Consider the following 21,770-nt stretch of genomic DNA (forward strand, 5'->3'; position numbering starts at 1 on the left):
TCCCATAAAGAATAGAAGACACGCTCAATGAGCTCTCTCCGAAAAGTAGACGCATACCTAGACAATCTTTTTTTTTTTTTTGCTCGAATAAACATTATTCACGGCGTTTCCACTTCGTGACAAGTGTTTTTAATCAACTTATATTTAGATCGAGGCTTAACTATGAAACAATTTTTACATTGATACGCTTGGGTCTGCTTTAAGTGTACTCAAGAAGTTCAGTGCGGGATTCTTCAATATGCATCGAGCCTGCTTGTGTCTGGCAAATTAACATACGAGCTCAATGAGTATCTCCACACAATGAGGGTTGCATTTTATACCAACCCGTCGCACAGAAGAATGTTTGATAAAAGACAGCACTTGCCTGTGCACTCCCGTGTCAGGATTGGCTCCTTTTGTGCTGTTCCCAAAACAATGAATAACTGACTTTTCATATTGCTGTAGGTGAGTGAAAGTTTATTGACTTCGATTGACACATGAATATGAGTGCACATAAGACTATGATTGACGGTATTTGAAGAAAGAATATTGTGTATGACATCGAGAGAACAGTGATTGATGACTAACAAAATAATTTCAGCTGCCACTTTTAACATGTGCTATGATATAAAGCAAATGTGCAAACACATCAACACACAGAACTTGCAGGGTTGAAAACAATTGAAACAATCACACAAAAGTTCTGATGACAGTTACACAACAATCTTCACTAAACTTCACAGCATGGCACTGTCATTGAGGCATGCTGCTAGAAGAGCTTTGTCTTGAAGGACGTACTCGACTTCTTTCTCGTCCACCCTGAGGCTAACCTACAAGGTAAAGAGGAATTGGCAATGTGGTGACTTAAATGCAGTAGAGGTAAAAATTGCATGACAATGACAAATTACGAGAGCACACCGGAAAGCGAGAGAGAAGAAAAAAAAAACCCACCTGCTAAATTAGATATTAATTTCTCACCTCTAACAACACAAAAATGTAAGTACACCCAATGAACGCCCCCCCCCCCCCCTAATTGCATGTTGGTCTTCACATTAAACATACCAATAAAAATGCAAAGCATTCACGCAATAAATGGCAGAATACTATTATGTGTGGCAAGTCTTTCAGTGTTTCAAGTGGTGTCGGTTGGAGTTTACATTTGCAGATGTGCGTGAGTAATCTGATTTCAAGAAGAAAAGTCCAAGTTGTCTTTGTGGAAGTGACGCTCTCCTTGGTGGTGTGGAGAGTCTTCGTCCTTCTCTTTCCTATCCTGCCTTTTTCTTCCTAAATTCTTCCACGGCAGCACTGGTTTACTGTGACAAGTGGATGTCGCAGTTCAATGAACTTCTGAATTTCACGGATGCTTTGATTGCCAGACAAAAAGTGTAAAGCACTTGTGCCACACACAGCGTGATGCGACGTCCATGATCATAATCGTGATGCCAAGCCCTTTGTAACGGGCCATCTACAGGTAAACCAAATTTGTCTAAAATTTTAAAGAAATGAAAGGTGATTCTATCTCTAGTTGAAGTCGATTAAAAATGTCTTCCTGAGTGAGTTGGAGGTGAGAATGGGGAGGAGTCGCTGTGCATGACACATGAGGGAAGTAAGAGAAGCATCGGATTGCTTAAATTTTCTTTTTGGCTGCACTATCTTTGGGATTGGCCAACATTTTTAGACTGCAGGAAAAATAAAATTGTCCTTTAAAACACCAGGTATGTGCTATTACTCTGAGGGTGAAAGAACCTCTACACCAAGTTTGCATATCACCATTGTTCAAGTCTGCTTTGCTGCTTCCATGGCTTTCCAATTGGATTTCTTGCCCTGCTTGTGGAAGCCCAGCACCACCAACAGAGCTTTTTGGTGCTTGGCCTCCGCAGGTCTGTTTGCTAGTATGACAACTGGGATCTGCAGAGTTGTTGCTGGGCACTGGAGAACAATGTGAGCTATTGATTCTTCGGCTTGACCAAAAAGGGAAAAGGTGGTGTCTAGCCCCTCAGTGAACTTAGCACTAAAGCAACAGCCGCGTACACAGCACTCCGCAGCATGCTTTGAATAGGAAACTGCTGCCCTTTGAATTCTCATAGAGCGACTCCTTCTCGATTTCTTTCTTGCAGCTGTGTAGAGCTATAGCCAATTTCTTGGAGCTTAGATACATAATATTGCATCAGCTACTGCATCACTGCTACACGTTATGAGTGAAACTCTATTGGTTTATTACAAAAGGTGCTTTTACAAGCACGCAAAAAGAGAGAAGAGCTATGTTAGTGTGACGCACCATTTTCTAAGCGATTGACTAATTTGTTATAACTGTTAATATGCGTGAGTCCTGGGATAGAGTTGAACATGAATGGCACAAAAAATTCTCTAGTTCTTTTACCATAATCTGCATACACTCTAGGTATATAACATCTTTCTGCTTTGCGTAATGATTTCTTTTTATGCACTGATATTTTAAATGCTGTGTAATAATAGCTAGTAGTGAGGATAACGTATCTGTATAATTGCTGAAAGTTTGGTACACAGTTGTTTTAGTATTTCATCTGTCTCGTTGTGCATTCTTGAACCATATGCAATGTTCTTAGCAATTCTAGTAATTCTATTGATTCTTCCCTGCCTGCTTTTAGAACAATCGCCATATCCCGAGATAATGTGGCGCTTTGTTTGTAAAACTTGAAGGAGCGTGAAGAAGACGAGAACGAGGACTGTCCTCGTCTTTGCGCTGCTTCAAGTTTTACACAAGATGAACCAACTCACCTCAATCAAGTTTTTGCTACGTGTTTGTAAATTTCCTCCCTCCCATAGCCTATATATATATATATGTTATAATTTTGATATATGTATTATATATGATATATATATAATATGATACATAGATATACGATTTCCTCCCTCCCATAGCCTATATGTGCTGCAACTGCCCTTAGTTTCCTGCAAACATGGTCGACTTGTTCGTCCCAGTTATAAAATTCATCAATGCATAAGATGAGGTACTTTGCAGTGGAACTGTATTCAAATGGTGAGCAAATGCAACAGCTTCTGCAGTTCTAGTGCAGGGAAAGACGACTTAAAATCAATGTTTATAAGAACTTCTTATGCAAATGACTTGTTTTATTTTGATTGACAAATTTGTTATCCTGAGACATCCAATCCATAATTTTGTTATTTTCTTGCATGCATGTCACTGCCCTCTCATGTGAATTGTTTGTATTACTAATGCGGTATAATCCACATACTGGTATAAAAAGGAAGAGAACGATAACATATGCAGATTATTTATGTATATGTATATTGAAAAGAAGTGGGTCAATTGTAGATCTTTGTGGAATTCTGTGCTTGATCTTTTTTGCTTATCACATTGCCTGCAAACAAGGCTGTAAATTTCCTCCTAAAACCCATTAGCTGCACCTTGTTGAAAAGTACAGAATGGTCCACAGTATCAAATGACTTGCTCACATAAAAAAGAAAAACAAAGCAAATGCAATTTTAGTGTTGTTTGGAGCAGAATTCACAATGTTGTTAAATTTTTTCTAAAACTGTCACTGTACTTCTATGTTGCACCGGTACTGCATTTCTGGAAACAGTAAGCGTTTATCACAGTAACTAATAATGCCAGCAGAAATATAATGTTCCATGATATGTGTCGTGACAAAGAGGATTGCTATTGGTCTGTAATTTGTAATTTCACTATTTTTACCTTGCTTATGTTCTGATCTAATAACAGACTCATTCCAGCTGGCATTTCACCTGTTGCATAAATGCCATTTAACATCCGTAAAAGCATGGGATATAGATAATGTATATTACCTTTCAAATCACGAGGCATTATATTGTGCTATCCTGGTGGCTTATTGAACGAAATAGTTGGAGACAATACTGCAAAGATAATTTGGTGTAATTACAGGAAGGAACGCTGAATGCATAATACTTGTTTGCTGAGGAGCTTGCAGACACGGCGTCGTCATTTGCCTTCTGATATGTTTTTTCTTTAGGTATTCCTTTATCAGCTTTTTGCAAGGCACCACAGGATTTCTGTGATGGAGACTTGTGGACATCAAGATAACTAGGGGAGTGAGGCTATAACAGCTATCGCTGTAAAATTCAACCATGAAGTAGTACCCTAAGCCATTTGTAGCACTCAAGGTCAAGCTAGGTTATAAAGTCTGCAACTGAGAAGGTGAGCTGGCTAACATGCAAAACAATTTTTAATCATAAGGTGCATTTAGCTTCAGAGAAGTTAAATGAGAGAAACGACCATGTTCGCAGCATTTCGCATCTGTGACGTCATAATGCTCCAACAGTAGTTGTGCGTGCATTTTTCTCCTAAGGTCACAGTGCGAACTTAATTGGCAAGTCGCTATATTTAAGAAAGTTCCAAGCAGCACAAAAATATTCGCATTGATGATTGGTTATTAGATGTTATTGGTGCAAGGGCCAGGTATGGCCAAAGAGTGCCAAGGCTATGGTAATGAGCTGTCAATAGTGCATGAACTGAGTTTCGAAGGGTAAATATAACCCGTCTGTATAAAGGTATAAAAAACACTAGGTGTAAAGCGCATGTATGTATTAAAACTATGATAATGACACATGAGATGAGCAATGGGCATAAGAGATATGCAACCAGGGGAGGATATACTAAAAGGTATGGGTGTCAGTAGCACTAATGCCTCAGCAGGACCCCTGAACGCAAGGGCCTGGAAGAGAGTAAGAGTGGGGTTGAAGATTAATATGCCGAAGGCAAAGATATTGATGAATAGATTGGCAAGGGAACAAGAGTCCAGGATCGCCAGTCAGCCTCTAGAGCCTGTGAAGGAGTATGCTTACCTAGGTCAACTAATCGCAGGGAACCCCGATCATGAGAAGTAAATTCACAGAATAAGAATGGGTTGGATCGCATATGGCAGACATTGTCAGCTCCTGACTGGAAGCTTACCATTATCATTGAAAAGAAAGGTGTACAATCAGTGCATTTACCAGTGCTGACAAATGGGGCAGAGACTCGGAGAGCGACAAAGAAGCTTGAGACCAAGTTAAGGACCGCGCAAACAGCGAGGGCATGAAGAATACTAGGCGTAACGTTAAGAGATAAAAAGAGAGCAATTTGGATCATAGAGCAAACGGATGTTCTAATTGACATGAAGAGAAAAAAATGGAGCTGGGCTGGTCACGTAATGCGCAGGTGAAATAACCGTTGGACCATTACTGTTACAGAAAGGGTACCACGAGAAGGGAAACGCAGTCGAGGACGGCAGAAGACTTGGTGGAGCGATGAAATTAGTAAATTCGCTGGTGCTAGTTGGAATCGGTTGGCGCAGGACACGGGTAATTGGAGATCACAGGGAGAGGCCTTCGTGCTGCAGTGGACATAAAATAGGCTGATGATGATGATGATGTGCATTATGTTGGAAAAATCGAGCAGGACACAGTGCAGCGTCCTAAACTTCGGTCACCGTTTTACACTGCCATAACAGGCGATAAGTGCGGGATCTGGCTCAGCGTCACCGCGATCGCTCGCTGCTGTGGTGCCTGAAAAGCAACACTATCCAGTTGCCTTTGCAACGGGGCAGCGGCAGTGCGGATATAGACAACAGTCCACTGAAAAAACAGCAGTACGATCCAGGCGTAATTGTTGGAGAGGTTTGGCACAGTGCTAACACAGCCGCTGGTACACACCATGCTGCTTTCTATGGTGCGGAGAAATGGCGCTTGAGGACTTGTATAGTTCCGTTTTTGAAAGCTCGAAAGCCCTGAGCAACCCTTTTGGAGCAGAGCTGGGCACAGATTTCTCATATTTTGCTAAAATGTAGCAGCATGTAGCTGAGTTTGCCTCTCGGCGCAGTTGGCGCAGCGGTAGCATCACCGCACATAGCAGCAAATAAAGATAATTGATTACAAGGTTCCTGCATTTATGCAAGTATATTAAAGCCTTCACGATCAAGGAGTCTGTGAATACAATTGCCTTTTGCAGCCAATAATACTTCATAGGCCTCTGCTGTGAAGATGCTTGTTTCAGCATGCCGCACATCGGATTCTGAACAGGGACTGACTGCTGCATAAGACACACCGGTATGCAATTCTGATGCATCTGTATAAAATTCTGGGCACGAGTACTTTGCCTGAAGTTTTAGGAAATGCATGCTAATGTGCGTCTGTAAAGCATGTTTAGTGATTTCTACAAACAATGTGTCACACTATGAGCTACCTTTGCCACGACAGTAACAGCTTCGCTGGAGCCATAATACGATGCTCAAGCAGTAGAACAGCCGTTTATTCACTAAGGCTCCTCCCATAAAAATGAGAACGGCTTTCTTGCTGCAAGTTGGTTATGGAATAGTGTGGCAGCAGTCATAATTGTTTATGGTGGAATAAGAAGGATGTTCAATGTTTGCGTGTACTCTCAGAAAATGAGTAAAACTGGTATATCACCATTCTAGAGGAAGAGACCACTCATTCAACAATATGTAGAGGCTCTGGATCTGACTTGTCCTGAAAGCACTGGTCACGAGACAGATGCCCAGATGATAAACAGGGTCTAGGATTTTTAATGCGCTTGGATCACTACCCCAGGCTGTGTGCAAAAGAAATTTTGTAAGGTCCACTGTCTTCAGGTATTTCGTCCTCAGGAACTTAAGATGGGGAGAATGAACATAAGCTTAGGGTTTTATACGATTCCTAAAAACTTATGCTTGCCGCTCTGTAAATAGTCAACGTACATGGAATAAAACATGGTGCGTGGAATGGCTATAAAGTGCATTCATTTTTACAATAAAGAAATGTGTAACTAAGCACGCTACTTTGCGGTACACCAGCCTTGGGTGAATGGTCTAGAAAAAGCATTGTCAACTCTTACGTGGGACGTGCGGTCGGACAGGTAGCTATCAATGGTGTTCAACATGCTACCGCGGACACACAGTGCGTACAGATCTCGTAATATTCTGAAGCACAATGTACCATCATAGGCTTCCTGTCTAAAGATATAGATAAGTATTTATGAATGAAGATGTCCATAGTATTCGCCTCAATGCGGAGTAGATGATCATTTGTCGACTTGCCCTTCCTGAGTCAAGCAGTTCATTGGTCTCTAGAAAGTGCAGAAGATGCCAATTTACCACCTCTTTGAACAATTTGCAAAGGCAACTTGTCAATCCTATAGGCCTATAACTAGTGGATGAAGACGGGTCCTTGCCCACTTAAGAATCAGGATTATAACAGCCTCTTTCCAAGCAGGCGGGATATACCCTGAAGACTATGCGGCATTAAAAAGAGAGAGAAGAGTTTTTTTGGTTTAAGTGCGTAAGTGTTCTATCATTTCATAAATGATTTAATGATATCCAGGAGCAGAGTTATTGCAGCAGTTCAGGGATACCTGGAGCTCTGCTAAGGGAAATGGACAGTTGCATGCCTCATTTGGTACACATTTCTATTCCAAAGGCTGTTCGTCTGCTCATTGTTTGTATTTAAGGAATGTTCCAGAATAGTGTGAAGAATTTGAGATGTGCTAAAACTGTGCACCCAGAAAATCTGCTTGGTTTTCAAGACTACCTCCCTCAGTAATTACCAAAGGTAATGGGTTTGACTGCTGGTTTTTTATTCTATTAACTTTATTTCATACATTTCACTTGTCTGTGTAAGAGTTTATACCAGAGATATTTTTGCCAACTTTCTCTCCTAGCCTGTTGACACATCCGTTACATGCTTTAAATTAAGTTTTCCACAGTTGGAGAATCAGAAAGGAGTCCCCACGCTTTGTTTTGCTGCTTGCATGCTTTCTTATATTCTTCTTTCAACAACGAAACTCGTCGTTGCTATGGATGTACAATAGGGATGCTATGGATGTACAATCAATAAAGAAAGCTGTGAAGTATGCAACATCATCATCTATGCTTAGGGTGCAGATGTCGTCCCGCAACAAATGCACAAGTTCTCGGAAGAACGTCCAGTTGGCTGATTTGACTTTCCACCGACGAAAATGTGGCGAGCATTTATCCTGTTTTGTTGTGTTCAGCACTACAGGAAAGTGGTCGCTGCCATAGGGATCTTTCATAACATTCTACTGGAGGTACGTCGTAAGCGCTGGAGATGCTATGCTCAAATCCATGGAAGTGTACATTTTGTAAGCAGTACTGTATGTTGGTTCCTTGTTATTTAGCAGGCATGCCCCACTGGGAAGAAAATTTTCAATTAATCGGCCTCTCGCATCACAGCGAGAGTCCCCCTAAAGAGAGCTGCGAGCATTTCAATCTCCAAGGACCACACAGGGTTCGGACAGCTCATCTATTAAGGCCTGAAATTCTTGTTTGTGGAGCTGATAATGAGTAGGCATGTAGGGAGAGAGCAGAAGGTAATGAGTTTATTTAAAAGCACAGCTCGAACCGCGACTGCCTCAAGGGCAGTTTGGAGTTCTAAGCACTGGCACACAATTCTTTTATCAAGTACGAATGCAACATTGCCAGACAATGCAGTAGCCTTATCGTGGCCTTTATGAAAAATAACATATTAGCGGAGGAAGTTTGTATGCTTAGCTCTTAAGTGGATTTCCTGTACACACAGCACCTTTGGACCGAATTCGTGGAGGTGTTCTTGACCATCATCGAGGTTGTGGAGGAGTCTCCCAACCTTCCATTGTATAAGTATGTCGATATTGAAAATAAAATTGGGCTGCGTATGTCAAACAAAAAAAAGCATGTCAATTTATCATACAGAGCCCTTTTGGGACCCTGTAATTCGGTGTTTTTCTTTTTTTGGAGTGGCTGAGTGAATCGCGCTGCTCCTTAGGCGCTGGCTGCGCCATACGACTGGGTGTTATGCCCATTGCCTCTTGCGTGGAACGTTGGACATATGCTCCTGCAAGTAGTGCGTTTGCTGTGACAGCCTTGCCTTACACTCTGAGCTGCATTGGCTGCTACCGGCGCTAGCTGAGGCCTCTACAGTAGAAGCAGCCTTGGCTGCTCTTACCGTAGGGGTAGGTGGTGGTGCCACATGCTCGTTGCACATGATGTGGGTGAACGCCAAGTGCCCTTGTGGTGCTGCCCCCTGATGCACCACTTAGGCGAATGACGTACTCTGCAAATGTTGGCGAGATACACTGTCACGCTTCTCTGAAAGTTATCTGTTACTTTACTCTTATCACAATTATTTCTTTTTCTTCCTTCCAGACTATGCAGGGTGGCCATCATTGCAACTGATGCAATGCGGCTCAGCATCACAGTCATGAGCAGAATGCTCTTTAATGCTGCATTTGCGCAAGTAAGCCGCCCATGGCAGCTCTGAGAAGCATGGCCAAACCACTGGCACTTAAAACAGCACCGCAGGTTTGGAATGTAAAGTCGTATGCTGATTTTGATGTATCCTGTTTCTAGGGTCACCGGTGTGCTACTAGGCGACTATTAGGCGTTTAGTTATTAGCTCCTTCTTGTCGGATCTGATCTTGATCCTTTGTACATCGATTTCATTTTCATCCTTCCACGAGTTCCTCATCGCTCAAATCTATCAGGTCATCCTCTGAAATTGCACTTCTGACAGTATTCATGGTTCGGTGTGCCGTTACGGTGACGGGGATATACCCAAATGTCACCAGGTTGGTTAACTTGTCGTACTGCACTTTGTCTCCGACTTCGAGTAATACATCCCCACTGGCCATCTTGGTGGCTTTGTAGTCCCTTCTTGCGGTCTCTGTGAGACACTGACACAAGAAATGCTGAAATCATTCTGGCTTTCTTGTCCTCTTTCTTGCTATGAATTACATGATATTTAGAGAATGTTCCTTTGTTCTTTAGAAAGAATTGAAAGGTAGCATCAGTGCATCCCCTTTTTGAGGGGCAATTAGGTGAGAAGGGTTTGGAAGATTCCATGAAATGTGCAGTATATATGGCAACGATGCCAGACACCCACCACCGAGCCCAGTGAGGGGACACGGCAGGGTATGCGGTGAAACAAGCCCTACCACGCCAACTGTATATTTTTCCTATAACCACATATGTTATAACCAAGGCTGGTTACAACACACCAGGTTAACCCAGGCCACCTGGGAAGATGAAGAAAGTGTGGCAAAGAAGAGTAGATAGGAGAGACTGTAGAAAAAGGTCCAAACACCCGGCATTGGCTCAACCGCCAGGATCCCCTTTCCCTGAACACGGCTAAGCCCCGAACGGTTAATCATGGAACAGTCTAAACATCCATGTGCTCGAGTCTGTAGTGTCTCAACACACCAAACGAGTGCTGATGCAGCCGTCTCTGTAGGGTCTGAAGTGGCGTTGGCTGAAGGTATGCGATGTGGAAAGAATGAGGCAGCAGCTGCTTAGCTCCATTCAATCATTTCAAAATTAATTCAATATATATTGCTTTGCGTGGGTGCGTCTACACCACACGCATGTGTGCACACAGACACACACTCTCTCACCAAGTGGTTTAGGGTAAAAGCCTGTAGATAAAACAAATACAGTGGTGTGATAGTCTACAATGTCACATACCTTACTCAGTCGGAGCTCCTTATGCCTTTTGACAGTGATTAGGCCCCTAGACTCTAGCAGGGTGCTGAGGGATTGGAAGTCCGACTGGTCGGTGGAGCATTGGTGCCTCTGGCAGATGCGCATGTAAGCTTCTTGAAGCTGAAACAATTGACCATTGAATGTCGGGAGATATTAATAACTTTAGTACACAAAAGTGTCATCCCAAATATAATGCAGGATTGTGCTTGCAATAACTACAGCAAGAAGAGGAAGGTAATTACAGTAAGCACATATTTATAATACAGTATTTGCTGCTTAGATTAAGTCAATTACTAACACACTTTCTAGCCCTGCATAAAGCAGAATTATTCATAATTTTAAAAATTCACTCACAGATTTTATCTTACTAATGGCATACTGCAACCATCAACATGGTTGTGCTGCAGTGCAGATGAAATGCAAAAATCTTGCAGAACACAGACTTGATAGGTATGAAGATTATTTGGCTATTTCAGTAAAAAAAACACCTTCGGAACATATTAACAATGCTAAATGCACAAGGAACATGAGTAGACAGGTGCTGGTACTGGCTACTTATGTTCCTTGTCCTGTGCATGAAGTATACTGTAGCCACTTTGAAACATGGTAGAATTTATTTCAGTGTTATTCGCAGCCACAAAGCTTCAAACAAAAAATATCTCAAATGAATGCATTCACCTTTCCAAGAGGCACATGTCGCAACTTCTTGACTTTAAGCAGTGCCACCAATGTGCATAGCAATAGCTTCTGCTGCAATGGCAAGGTGACATTAAGATCCTTGCTGCCCATTGCTGAGGATCCAAACACATCTGCCAATACAGAAGAGATGTGGGCCATGTTGACAACCTTGAGGGATGCCTTCTTGGGAGAGCCCAGATTATAACCTGTGACAAAATGCATGAACACTTGAAGTATGTGCTTGTACAAGACAAGAAGGAAGACTTTACATGCAAACTTCAGGGCCATTGCAAATAAGACAAAGTGGGCTCATACCCATGCCCCTAAAATGTATTAAGCCCCAAGTAAAATGACTGCTACCAGACCCCATTACTTTCTTCCTACAAGAACGGTGTACATCTGAGTAAAACTTCTAGATATGCTACTGGAAAATGTAACGTTCAATTAGCAAGCTCGTCCAATGAAGTCCCATGTAGATGAACTGCCAGGACGAATGTCCACACTCAAGTAAAACATTACTGCCATTCTACACAGCATGTAGGATGTTTCAATAGGACACTAGTATAAGTCAATACAATAATGCTGTTTAAAATAAGTCACATGAAACATCACAAGCTAGACTGTTCTGGGTATGCTCTTGGATCACTTGGATTTTGCAGTAGTTTAATCATACCATGCTCAGGCCGTGGAACTAGCACCTGCTGAGTCTTGGTGGAACGTTCTACAACTTCAACAGCTCGCCTGAAAAATAAAAGTGCGTACGAAGCAATTACTTAGTAATTCTAATCTAGCTAAATTTTAGCAGAACTTTAACACTGAACACATGTTGCAAAAGTATCAGCTTGTGAATTTTCAATGCATTTAAATCTGCTTTTTCAACTCTACAATCACTCATATCATCAAATGACAACATTTCAGTATGCCACAAGTTAAAACTGCTGACAGAAGAGGAGGAAGCTCAAAGTACAGAGTTAGAGAGAGAGAGAGAGAGGAAAAAAAAAAAAAACGGGGCCATACCTGCATATATCCAGTGCCTTCCGGACATCTCCTGTGCAAGCAGCAATTTTTCGTGCACAGAACTGAATGGCTTGAGGCTGGATTACTGCATGACACTGAAATAAAATACAAACAGGTCATAAGTAATGAAAGCCCCACAAATGCAGCTGCAATTTGAACTGATTTGCCATGTTCCAAAAAAAGTTGAAGCTGAGTGTACTTTGCAGGTGTAGAGTAGCCTGTTCAATGGAATTGAAGTAGTGGGGGACTGTGGATTAATTTTGACCACCAGGGGATCTTTAATGTGTCCCCAATGCATGGGACACAGGCATTTTTGCATTTCACTCTCATCTAAATGTGGCCACCGTGGCCGCGATTTGATCCAGCGACCTCATGCTTAGCATTGCAACACCACAGCTGCTAAGCCATTGCAGCACATAGAGCAGCCTATTTTTGCCAGTGAAATGCTGTTACAGCTGTGCCAGATGCAAGATGAGAAGAGAGAATTTCTTGTAGGAAAAGCATGGCCTGAGCTAGCACTGTACTCTGGCCTTCTACTCTGCACAGGGGAAGGAGGAAAGGGAATGCAAAATAATTATGAAAGCCAAAATTATGAAGGAATCTGTACAGTGGAACCTCGTTAAATAGACCTTCAAAGGGAGCTGAAAATTATTAAAATAAAACAAAGTTCCAACAAAAGATAGCCCCTTTGAACATGGAGCTCAATAATGTGCACGGGCGGTGCACAATACAGTCGCCGAACGGTAATTCAGGTTCCGAAATGTCGATATCACCAGAAAATAAGTACTCCACAAGTGGCCAGAAAAGCTGGTCATGTTGCTGCTTCCACATAGGCTTGCATGCGACCAACCTGGTCAGTCTATATTTGAACCATTGTTATGGCTGGTGCTAAAGACAGCCGAAAGTAAAATCTCCAAATGTGCCAACTCTTCATCCTTTGCAACTTAAACAGAGGCCGACCATGCTCCCACAGCCGTATGATAGCCGGTTTATTCGCAACGGTAATTGTCCAGCAACTCCCTTACTTTACAACTAACATAAATGGTGGAGCTGGCGCCTTTTGAAACTGCTTGATGATTGTGACTGACAAAAATTCGTAACAGATGCCAAAGGGGTCACCGAAGACCTTGTTTCAATTTCTCACGTAAAGGAACAAATCCAGACATGTAGAACTGGCATGACAAACTGCAAATGCAGTTTTTTACTGGGAAGGCCAGAAGCCCTTCCAGCCTCTATACCCTTACAACTTAGAGGCTTGGCTTGTGCCATTGTTTGGGCAGAGGCAGCTATGACTGGATTTACTAGGCTTTGCAACTTTCGATGTCGAGGAGGCACTGACAACTTATAAAAGTATCAATATTTTTCCTATACTTGGTCAACTTCGTGGCCAAATTCTCATGTGGTTGTGGCAGGCGGAGGGGGACAGAAGATGAATTCTGAAGCGGTGCTCTGTAAGGTTTTCGAAATATCTGTGAAGCTGTCCGAATAGTCGACCAGCGACTGTAACACATCACTGCGGGTTACTGCCTTACCACACATATTTGTAAGTTCTGCTTCAGAAATTACAGATCATTGAGTGAGTGAGGATAATTTGTGCTGGGAGCGCAATGACAAAAATAATCGCACTGGTATGCCCCTATCAGATGGTCCCACAGCATTTGCAGCTGGTCATTCTTTGGCGATGCGGAACAAGCCTAATTCTTCACTGCATCATTTGATTATCCACTGAAATGTGGCGCTTTGCGCCGCTTACATGGAGAGGCAGCACATGCACTGGGGACTTAACATATCCCACAAAACTAAAAGGCTCAATTTTTACACCAAAGTTGTTAAGGCCTACTTTTCTCAGGATCGTGTCCGTGTGGTAACACAAAACTATCATCATCAGGATTGGCTCCAGCGTCGTCTTCCACACCTGGTTTGTTGGTGCCCCCAGCGCTACCGTGCGAACGCATTCCTCATTGTCATTAATTAATTAACACAATCACATAACCAATTTTACGGCAAAGCAGTTAAGGGCTAGTTGCCCCAGGATTGCGTCCATGTGTAAACAAAAAACTCCCCATACGTGGGCTGATCTTGAAGATACACTCTAGCAACAGTTCCACCCTTTGGGTCGTATCTTGCCACACAACAATAATCGTCATCTGTCTTGTCCGCATTTCCTTTCTTTAACGCGGCAAGCCTGGCACTTTCCAGTAACGAACGGCATGCGCGTTATCAGTATGACATAGCATTCCCGACAGGAAAGTAATGAGCGCAGCATTTTCAAGAAAGGAAATGCAGGCAACACAGAAGATGATTATTGTTGTGGCAAATATACACTCCAAAGGGTGTAAACTTTTTTTAGAGTGTAGTGCAATACCAGGCCGAACCGCGACGGAGGTTAAGCAGGCGTGAAGCACTCCCCATACGTGGACCGATCTTGGAAGATGGTGGAATACTGGGCCGACCCACGGTGGAGGTGCAGTTTGCCATTAAGGGACCCACATACATAGCTTCACTGGCCATCCTTCTTCACAGAGTGGAAGGGTATAGAATTTTTTTGCGGTTCACATTGTTGCGGTAACTGCTGACATATCAGACTTCGGTATTTTGCTCAAGTTTGTTTGAACGGCAGTATATGTGGGAACAAGAAATTTTTTTCCAAAATAAGCACTGCACAGTTTTAGGAGTTAGAATTTACAGGAGTTATTCCATACTCAATATATACGAGACTCTGCCAGGACCAACCGATCAGTTCAAGTTCTCCATTAATTCGGCTTAGGTGATTACGGATTACTTTGATTTCAGTGTATCAATATAAACCATGAAATCCATGTAATGCAGTGGTTTCCTTAAGGTCTCGAGCACAGTTTCAGTGAACATCGTGAAGGGGCAGCGCAAGACGATGAAGACAGTACCAACTTGCCCAAATGTCGATTCTTCTACAGTTTCAGTGCTCTGAAAATAGTCCATAAGAGCCCTTGCTGCCGTATGGCTATCCAATGCGCTCAAAATAGCCCCCTTTCAATAATGTTTGTCCCAAGTCTGTCACTTGTAGAGCCCAGCATGTGCCACTCTCGTATGTAAGCAAGGCAGTCACAAAACACATGTTGCAGAATCTCTGGCACTTGGTAACATTCACAGTTCATGCTGTCTGCACATTCAATGAAGTCTGCACAGTGTAAAGTGAAGGCAGTGTCAAGGCAAATTTATTTAAGCATGTTTGATTGGCTTGGTTAACTTTAGCACTGCGAGGTGAAAAGTTCTGTTAGGGTGAATTTTCAGTAGGTGCCTGTACTGATGGTTTGGTTGAGTCCAGTGAGCTATAGTCCAGTCTAGCATGAGCAAAGTCAGCAAAGAGTGGACAGAACTTGGGCAAATACCCCAGGTTGGTGGTCATCAATGATGTCCTCGCATGCTGTGGTGTCGTTTCTTTAGTCTCGATCATTGCCTTTGCATGAATGTTCCCATCTTCATTGCCATGTTGACAGACGCCGCGAGGTCACATATTTATTTTTACAGCAACAGGAACATGGGGCAAGGTGAGCTGCTCGAGGACTGCATGGGGGCATGGTAATTCTTTGGAAGCCCAGATATGCTTGAAGACGCACTAATGGTTTAGGCAGTGCCTACGAAGAAGTTCCTGGGATGGTGGCAAGAGTGAAACGCAAAAGAATAATGCCCTAGTACGCGAGAGCTCCTGAGTAGGTAGAGTCTGGACAGGCTGCTAAACATGAAGACAAGGGATGGTGTGCATGTTGAGCCAGTAGTGGAAGATGAATATGAAGAGGCTCATGAGATCTGCACCCAACTATTGTCCACAATTCCTCTATTGTGCCTAACACAAACCTGACATGCAACAGGTGCACCGGCTACTTCTGCAATAGTGTGCACAAGCAGCAACCTATCAGTTGAGCGGCTACACTAACCTGCACTAACCACCTGTGTAATGGTTCACAGTAGTAGGGGGCCCAATTTCTAGCTCTTCAATATGCTTTTAAAGGGAGTGCAGATTTCAGCTAGAGGAACTGTGTTGGAGAAATAGTTTGAGGAAGTAAACACACCCAGTATCTGTGAGGATTGCTTGCTTTTGTTCTTTTTTTTATTTTACATGGACTAGCATTGATGCCATTTGGTTTGGTCAGACATAGAATTAAAAAAAGAACTTGCAAATATGCACCAAGAATAATAAAATCCATTTACACTATTTCAAGGGAGCTCAGTCAAACATATTTTGCCAATTTTCTCTGCCTCACAGAAATGATGGGTGACAAACAATTTCACAGGAGAGAGTAATATGGCACTATAAGAATGGGAGCAAAGAGCATTTCATACCTCACTAAGCCGATCTGTGAGTATGGCTACTATTTCATCTCTAGAATAGGGTGCGAAATGAAGCAATGTTGGTCGACAGCCATAGGCTTGCAGGTGTGGCAGGACACGATCTGTGAGATCCAAGGCATTGGCAATTCCTGGGCACAAAAGCAGACGCTCGTCAGCAATGTTTCAGAGAAAACAAGCTTGATATCTGAATACAAGACCGACAGAAAAGGTTGGAAAATTGGCAACAGCCACAACTACCAATTTCAAACTAAGGCACATTTTAAAGCGTTAGCTTCTCTTAGCTCGCTGCTCAGTTTTGCACCATCTGCAGCGAGAAAGATGAACAAGCTATCAGAAAGTGCTTTCATTGACAGAAGTGCACATGCCACAGTGTGCGCTTCCATCAATGGAGAGGAGTGTTCATTGAAGTGACGCAAAGCTCAATTTCCTGTAACACCACCAGATGGTGTTGCCCTCCGTGCATCACAGGTGGCAAAACCCACTGATTGCACTTGCAGAATTGTGAAGCTTGTGCCTCGCTCAGTGCACACGCCTGGCTGCGCCAATGTATGCTTAGAAAGCTGGCGAGCACTCGAGCATCGGAAAGGAGTGTAGTTTGTAAACTTGAATGGATCTGCATTCCTAGGTCAGTCTTGGTATTCTACACTGTTCAGTTTCATTGCTACAGTTTGTTTCACAGTGTTCCTTTTCTTAACAATAGTTAGAAGACTGTGTAGATACAAATTCAGTAGCAAGATAATAGGAAAATGCATAGCTCTCACCATAAAGAATAACCATGGTTCCCCTTTTTAGTACACCACAATAGGAAGAATGACGATTCAGGAGCACAAATTTTCATAATTTTTTATGTCTAATACTACAGAAGCAGTGCCTTAAATCAAAACCATCCCTTGACAACTAGCCTCTAGTTAAGCTCTGCTGAAGAACACCGAAGTTATTCTGAAATTTAACAGAACACTTCAAATAATGTGAACTCAATTTTTGAAAAGGACCCAAGTTTTGTGAATCTGCAAGTTTCTAAAACAAAGTAGTTTCCACGAACAACCTGCACTGCAGATATTAAATTGTCTTATAGGGCTAACTGCCCTTCCAACTCATTGAACTGTCACTGCCTAGGAATTATTTGTAGCATTTAGATTGGACCTATAACACTGAGCTTCTGAATAGAATATTGCTTACAGCATTTTAATTGAATCCTAGGAAATAAAGCAGTAGCCTCATCAACCCTAATGTTTCCCAAAACATATCCCTCTACATGGAGTGTTGTTTTTCACTGAAAAAATACATTTGTTGTCTAGCAGAAACTGAGAATGTCTACAGCCCAACATGTCATCTGAGTAATCCCACAGTGTACAGCATATAAAAAACGAGAAAAAAATTAAAGGCAAGTCAGCTGTTGCCAGAAAAGGAGCAATGGCCTTTATTTTTTTAAGATAAGCTTTGCTACAAATCAATAATGTTACATTATCACAAGGGCAATCACTACATTGAGATCCAAGATGCAATTAGCTTGTACATTAAGAAAAAGGGTTTATTGAGCAGAACCAGCAACCCTTAGCAAAAACACTAATTCAATAAGCTCACTGCTGTTCTAAATTTTTCAACCCACCACAGGAACATAACACATATCCTGCTACTGTCAGTAAACATGGTCAATTTATTTATTTTATTATTATGCTTGATGAAGATGAAATTCACAGTTCAAGCTAATTCATGCTTTGCCTAGCACAGAGATCATATGAGACAGATATTGCCTAGATCTAATCAAAACGGCGCTATACTTACCAAAAATTATGGCACAAGAATTCTTCAATTGAGGAAGCTCGAAAAGCGAGTACAGCACTGTTTGGTTCTTGCTGTCGAGTTGGTCAATTTCATCCATCACAACTATCCTGCAGCCAAAGTCAGAAAAGGGCAATGAAAAAGAACAGCAATAATAACTTGACAAACAAACAACGAAACACAGCTTTCAAAGACGTGTACACAAGGAGAGAGAAAAGAACCACACACCCAGCGTGTGTGGTTGTCTTTTCTCTCTTCTAGGTGTATGCGACTTCGAAGGTTGGATTTTATCGTTTGTCAAGCTATGTACCAACAGGCCCAGCACCAGACTTTTCTAAGCAATAACAAATTGAGATGAGAGTTCACTTTGCAAGTGTGTTTGCACTGGTAGATCTGCTGTTCATAATTAAATGGAAAAAACGTCATCCACTTCAGAGTAGCACGAAACGACTCTCGAGTCGGTGACCCATTCACAAAACTCCCTCCACTTTCCCACAGAACTCAATTCGCCAAATCACAGACACTACGCAAGTTGTTAATACTCCATGGTGATGGATAAGCACACTCTTTAAATTGGTTGTTCTTAAAAACACTCACATAGGATGGCCCTTGGTAGTGAGTCCTCTACGTATCGTCTCAAGGCGATTGCTACATGTAGGCAACAAGCCAAGACCAGTAATAATTTTCTGGTAAATAGCAGAGCTGCTTTGTAGTGTCATGCAGTTGACAAACACATACTGGAATTTGAAGAGATCCTGAAATGATAAAAACAAGGCACATTATATTCCTCACAGTCACACCCAATATATCTATACCAGTTGCGTCGGCAGTGGGTGTGTAATAATTGTTAGGGCATTTGAGACAAAAATTATTTTTGATGGCCAATATTTATAAACAGAGGCAGACATAAGAAACTGTGCTCTAATCACAAATAAGCCCCTCAAAAATAAATTTTGCTAACTTTTAATAATTACCTTTAGCTGATGGCACAATTAAAGCTGGTCAGTGCTCATGTACCCCAGTTTTGAAATATCTGTTCGCAAACTTCCAGTATGCACTGGCACTCCTCATTTCCCTAGTGAGCATTCCTTAACATTTCTGAAAAAAAAAAAAAAAAACCTTTGTGAAATACCAACATATTATGTCCCTACTTTTAGGGATGCATATCCTGAAACTAAGTGCAAATATTCACGATGATCGGCATGCAGGAGGATGAATAAATAAATAGGAGAACAAGTTCTTGTATTCAACCCCCTGCACACTGATCATCATAAATACCTGTCATCGTCACCTATTCGCAACCATACTGTAAATGTAAATACATCGAGCTATAACCAGCTTCAATTGCACACTTGCGACATGTACAGTACAGTGATTAAGAAAAAACAGCTAGTTAATAAAGGTTGGCAAATTGAGCGTATCAGCACATTTCGGGTATCCATTGGCCATCCACAATTATTTTGTTTCAAATAACAAAACACTCGGGGCTGAAACACCGTGTAGTGTCATGCATTTAGGTTGACAACTTACCTTGGATGACTCGAGTATTTGTGACAAACAAGCAGTTTTGCCGGTGCCGGGTGCGCCAGAAACATACAGACTACCGGAGGTGCCAGCACGCAAATTAGAGTGCAGAAAGTCTTTCATTGCCTCCATCTCCCTTTGACGACCGACAACGCGGACGCTTGACTGTGACGTTAAATTCTGCTTTGCCTTCTGGTACAACGACGCTGCAATAAAAGGGATGGATGAGGTCAAAATATCACTATTTATAGACGATTACTAGACACAAAACAATGCGAGACAACGTTCCAAGTTTACTTAGTGCAAAACGTCTATGTGCGCCATCAAGAACATTGAACAAAATATACTTACTGTCGGGCGTGGACAGACAGAGGGAAATTATATTTTCATGGCTGGATATTTCCTTGGCTTTTTTCGGTGATTGCGATGTAGGGGAATGATGTGACCCTGAAGAAAGGAAATAAAACATATGTTGGTGTAGTAAGCCACAAATGCAGTAGAATTTCTTTCTAAATGACGTCAGCAGTATGAAAAAAAAAATCATGCGAGCCTACCGTTAATATCGGACGAAGGAGTAGATACATCACCGGAGAAGAGCCTCTTGCTAACTCGGTGAATCTGGCGCGCACTGTTCTCGTCGAGAAGGGCTTTATAAGAGTTGCTAGGCGACTTACTGCTTTGTTTAGCCTTCGCGGCACAGCGTGCAGATTTTCGCACGGGAAGCTGAAGAACGGACTGGGTGGAAGGCATGCCGGCAGACTGCGATCGTCACTTGACAGCGTACACGGAGAACAGCAACGACGGGAAATCCCTTATAAGTGTGTCGTGCTTACTATAAACACGCTTCCTCCTGGAAGATGACGAAAGCCTATATTTTCTGACAAACGTGAAGAGAGGCACTTCTTAAGGAGTTGAGCACCGTAAGTAGAAGCATAAAAGCACACAGCAATCGCTCAGCTGATACCGCACATTCTGCGCGCGAACTGCCCGACTGCTGCCACTTGGCGCCACACCGGCCACACTGTTATTTCCCGCCATCTGCACTGGCTTCCGATTGGCTAATCCGCCATTAAAGCCGCAAATTTTTCTCTTCTAAATTTAGAAGTAAAATTACTTTAACACGTGTAATTAAAATTCAATATGTTAAGTCATCTTTCAGAAATGCGCACACAACTTATAATCAGACCGGTTGACACCGATAGGTGACGTTACTGATTTCCGTATCGAAAACGTAGGTACAGAAAAAAGAAACCGTTGCGAACTGTCCCCCTTGCCACGTAGGGGTACACGTTAGGTTTGTGATCAACTTCGCTCTTTAATGTGTTGATTGAAAGATTACTGGGGGTTGACCGTTTCATAAGATGGGCGGCTCACAAAGTAGTGCCATTCCTGGAGGTGGCACGGAGGGATATCACGTTTTACGGGTAAGAAGCCTGCACGTATTAAACATGCCGGTACTGTCAGCATAGTTCACCATCGCATTCCTTGCACCCGAAGACAGTAAATATAACAGCATGGTAAGGAATAGCGCATTATAAAGGAAATCAAGAGGTTGAAGTACGATACGTTTTGTGATGTGTATCAGATCACCGTGTGTGCTGTTGGGCTGTCTCATAAAAATGGGCCACTGGTGCACTCGGCATGTGTGACCGTAACCGTACTTGCAGTTTTGAACAGTGCCATACCGATTGTGAGCAGAACGAGAGCCTTTGACCACTCGTTGGTTGCGTCCGTTTCAATCCCAACGTGACGGTATACCAGATGTAATAGCGAGTAAACCCCTTCTCTACGAGCGACAGGCGTTACTGAGAAACGTGCGTGTTGGAAGGCATATCTGACTTTACTGACTTTACCAAGTGTGATATTGATGGCTTTTCGGTAAAAGAGACCGCTTACGTGCAGCCTGGAGTATGCAACCTACGCTGTGTTCGAGCTATGTTATTTCATTTTGACTTGTGCGAGCTTCAACGGTTG

General features: G+C 42.4%; 2 protein-coding genes across 4 annotated transcripts in view; one reads left to right on the top strand and one right to left on the bottom strand.

Moving 5' to 3' along the window:
* Positions 1-439: 439 nt before the first annotated feature.
* On the bottom strand, positions 440-20,834 carry Cdc6 (Cell division cycle 6). 2 transcript variants are annotated; one of them, XR_010568721.1, is made up of 12 exons: positions 20,351-20,834; positions 20,148-20,243; positions 19,803-20,002; positions 18,870-19,027; positions 18,276-18,382; positions 16,482-16,618; positions 12,162-12,256; positions 11,818-11,885; positions 11,145-11,350; positions 10,449-10,586; positions 8,935-9,042; positions 440-809 (listed from the first exon to the last, which is right to left on the bottom strand). XR_010568721.1 is itself a non-coding variant. In XM_065448819.1 (11 exons), exons 1-11 carry the CDS (start codon positions 20,544-20,546, stop codon positions 717-719), a joined length of 1,494 nt encoding a protein of 497 aa, XP_065304891.1. In that variant the 5' UTR covers positions 20,547-20,834; the 3' UTR covers positions 440-716. The 2 variants fall into 2 exon arrangements, 1 of the variants encoding a protein (XP_065304891.1); XM_065448819.1 differs by lacking the exon at positions 8,935-9,042.
* Positions 20,835-21,028: 194 nt separating this feature from the next.
* Positions 21,029-21,770, top strand: part of Grasp65 (Golgi reassembly-stacking protein 2) — a 64,247-nt gene continuing 63,505 nt past the window's right edge. Inside the window, exon 1 of one of the 2 annotated variants that reach the window (XM_065448828.1) lies at positions 21,029-21,220. In XM_065448828.1, the coding sequence (XP_065304900.1) occupies positions 21,158-21,220 (63 nt within the window). In that variant the 5' untranslated portion in view covers positions 21,029-21,157. Of the gene's footprint in view, positions 21,314-21,770 lie in introns of both variants that reach the window. The other variant, XM_065448838.1, reaches the window with a different exon arrangement.

Source organism: Dermacentor albipictus, chromosome 1, assembly GCF_038994185.2.
Source record: "Dermacentor albipictus isolate Rhodes 1998 colony chromosome 1, USDA_Dalb.pri_finalv2, whole genome shotgun sequence".
Lineage (NCBI taxonomy): Eukaryota > Metazoa > Arthropoda > Arachnida > Ixodida > Ixodidae > Dermacentor > Dermacentor albipictus.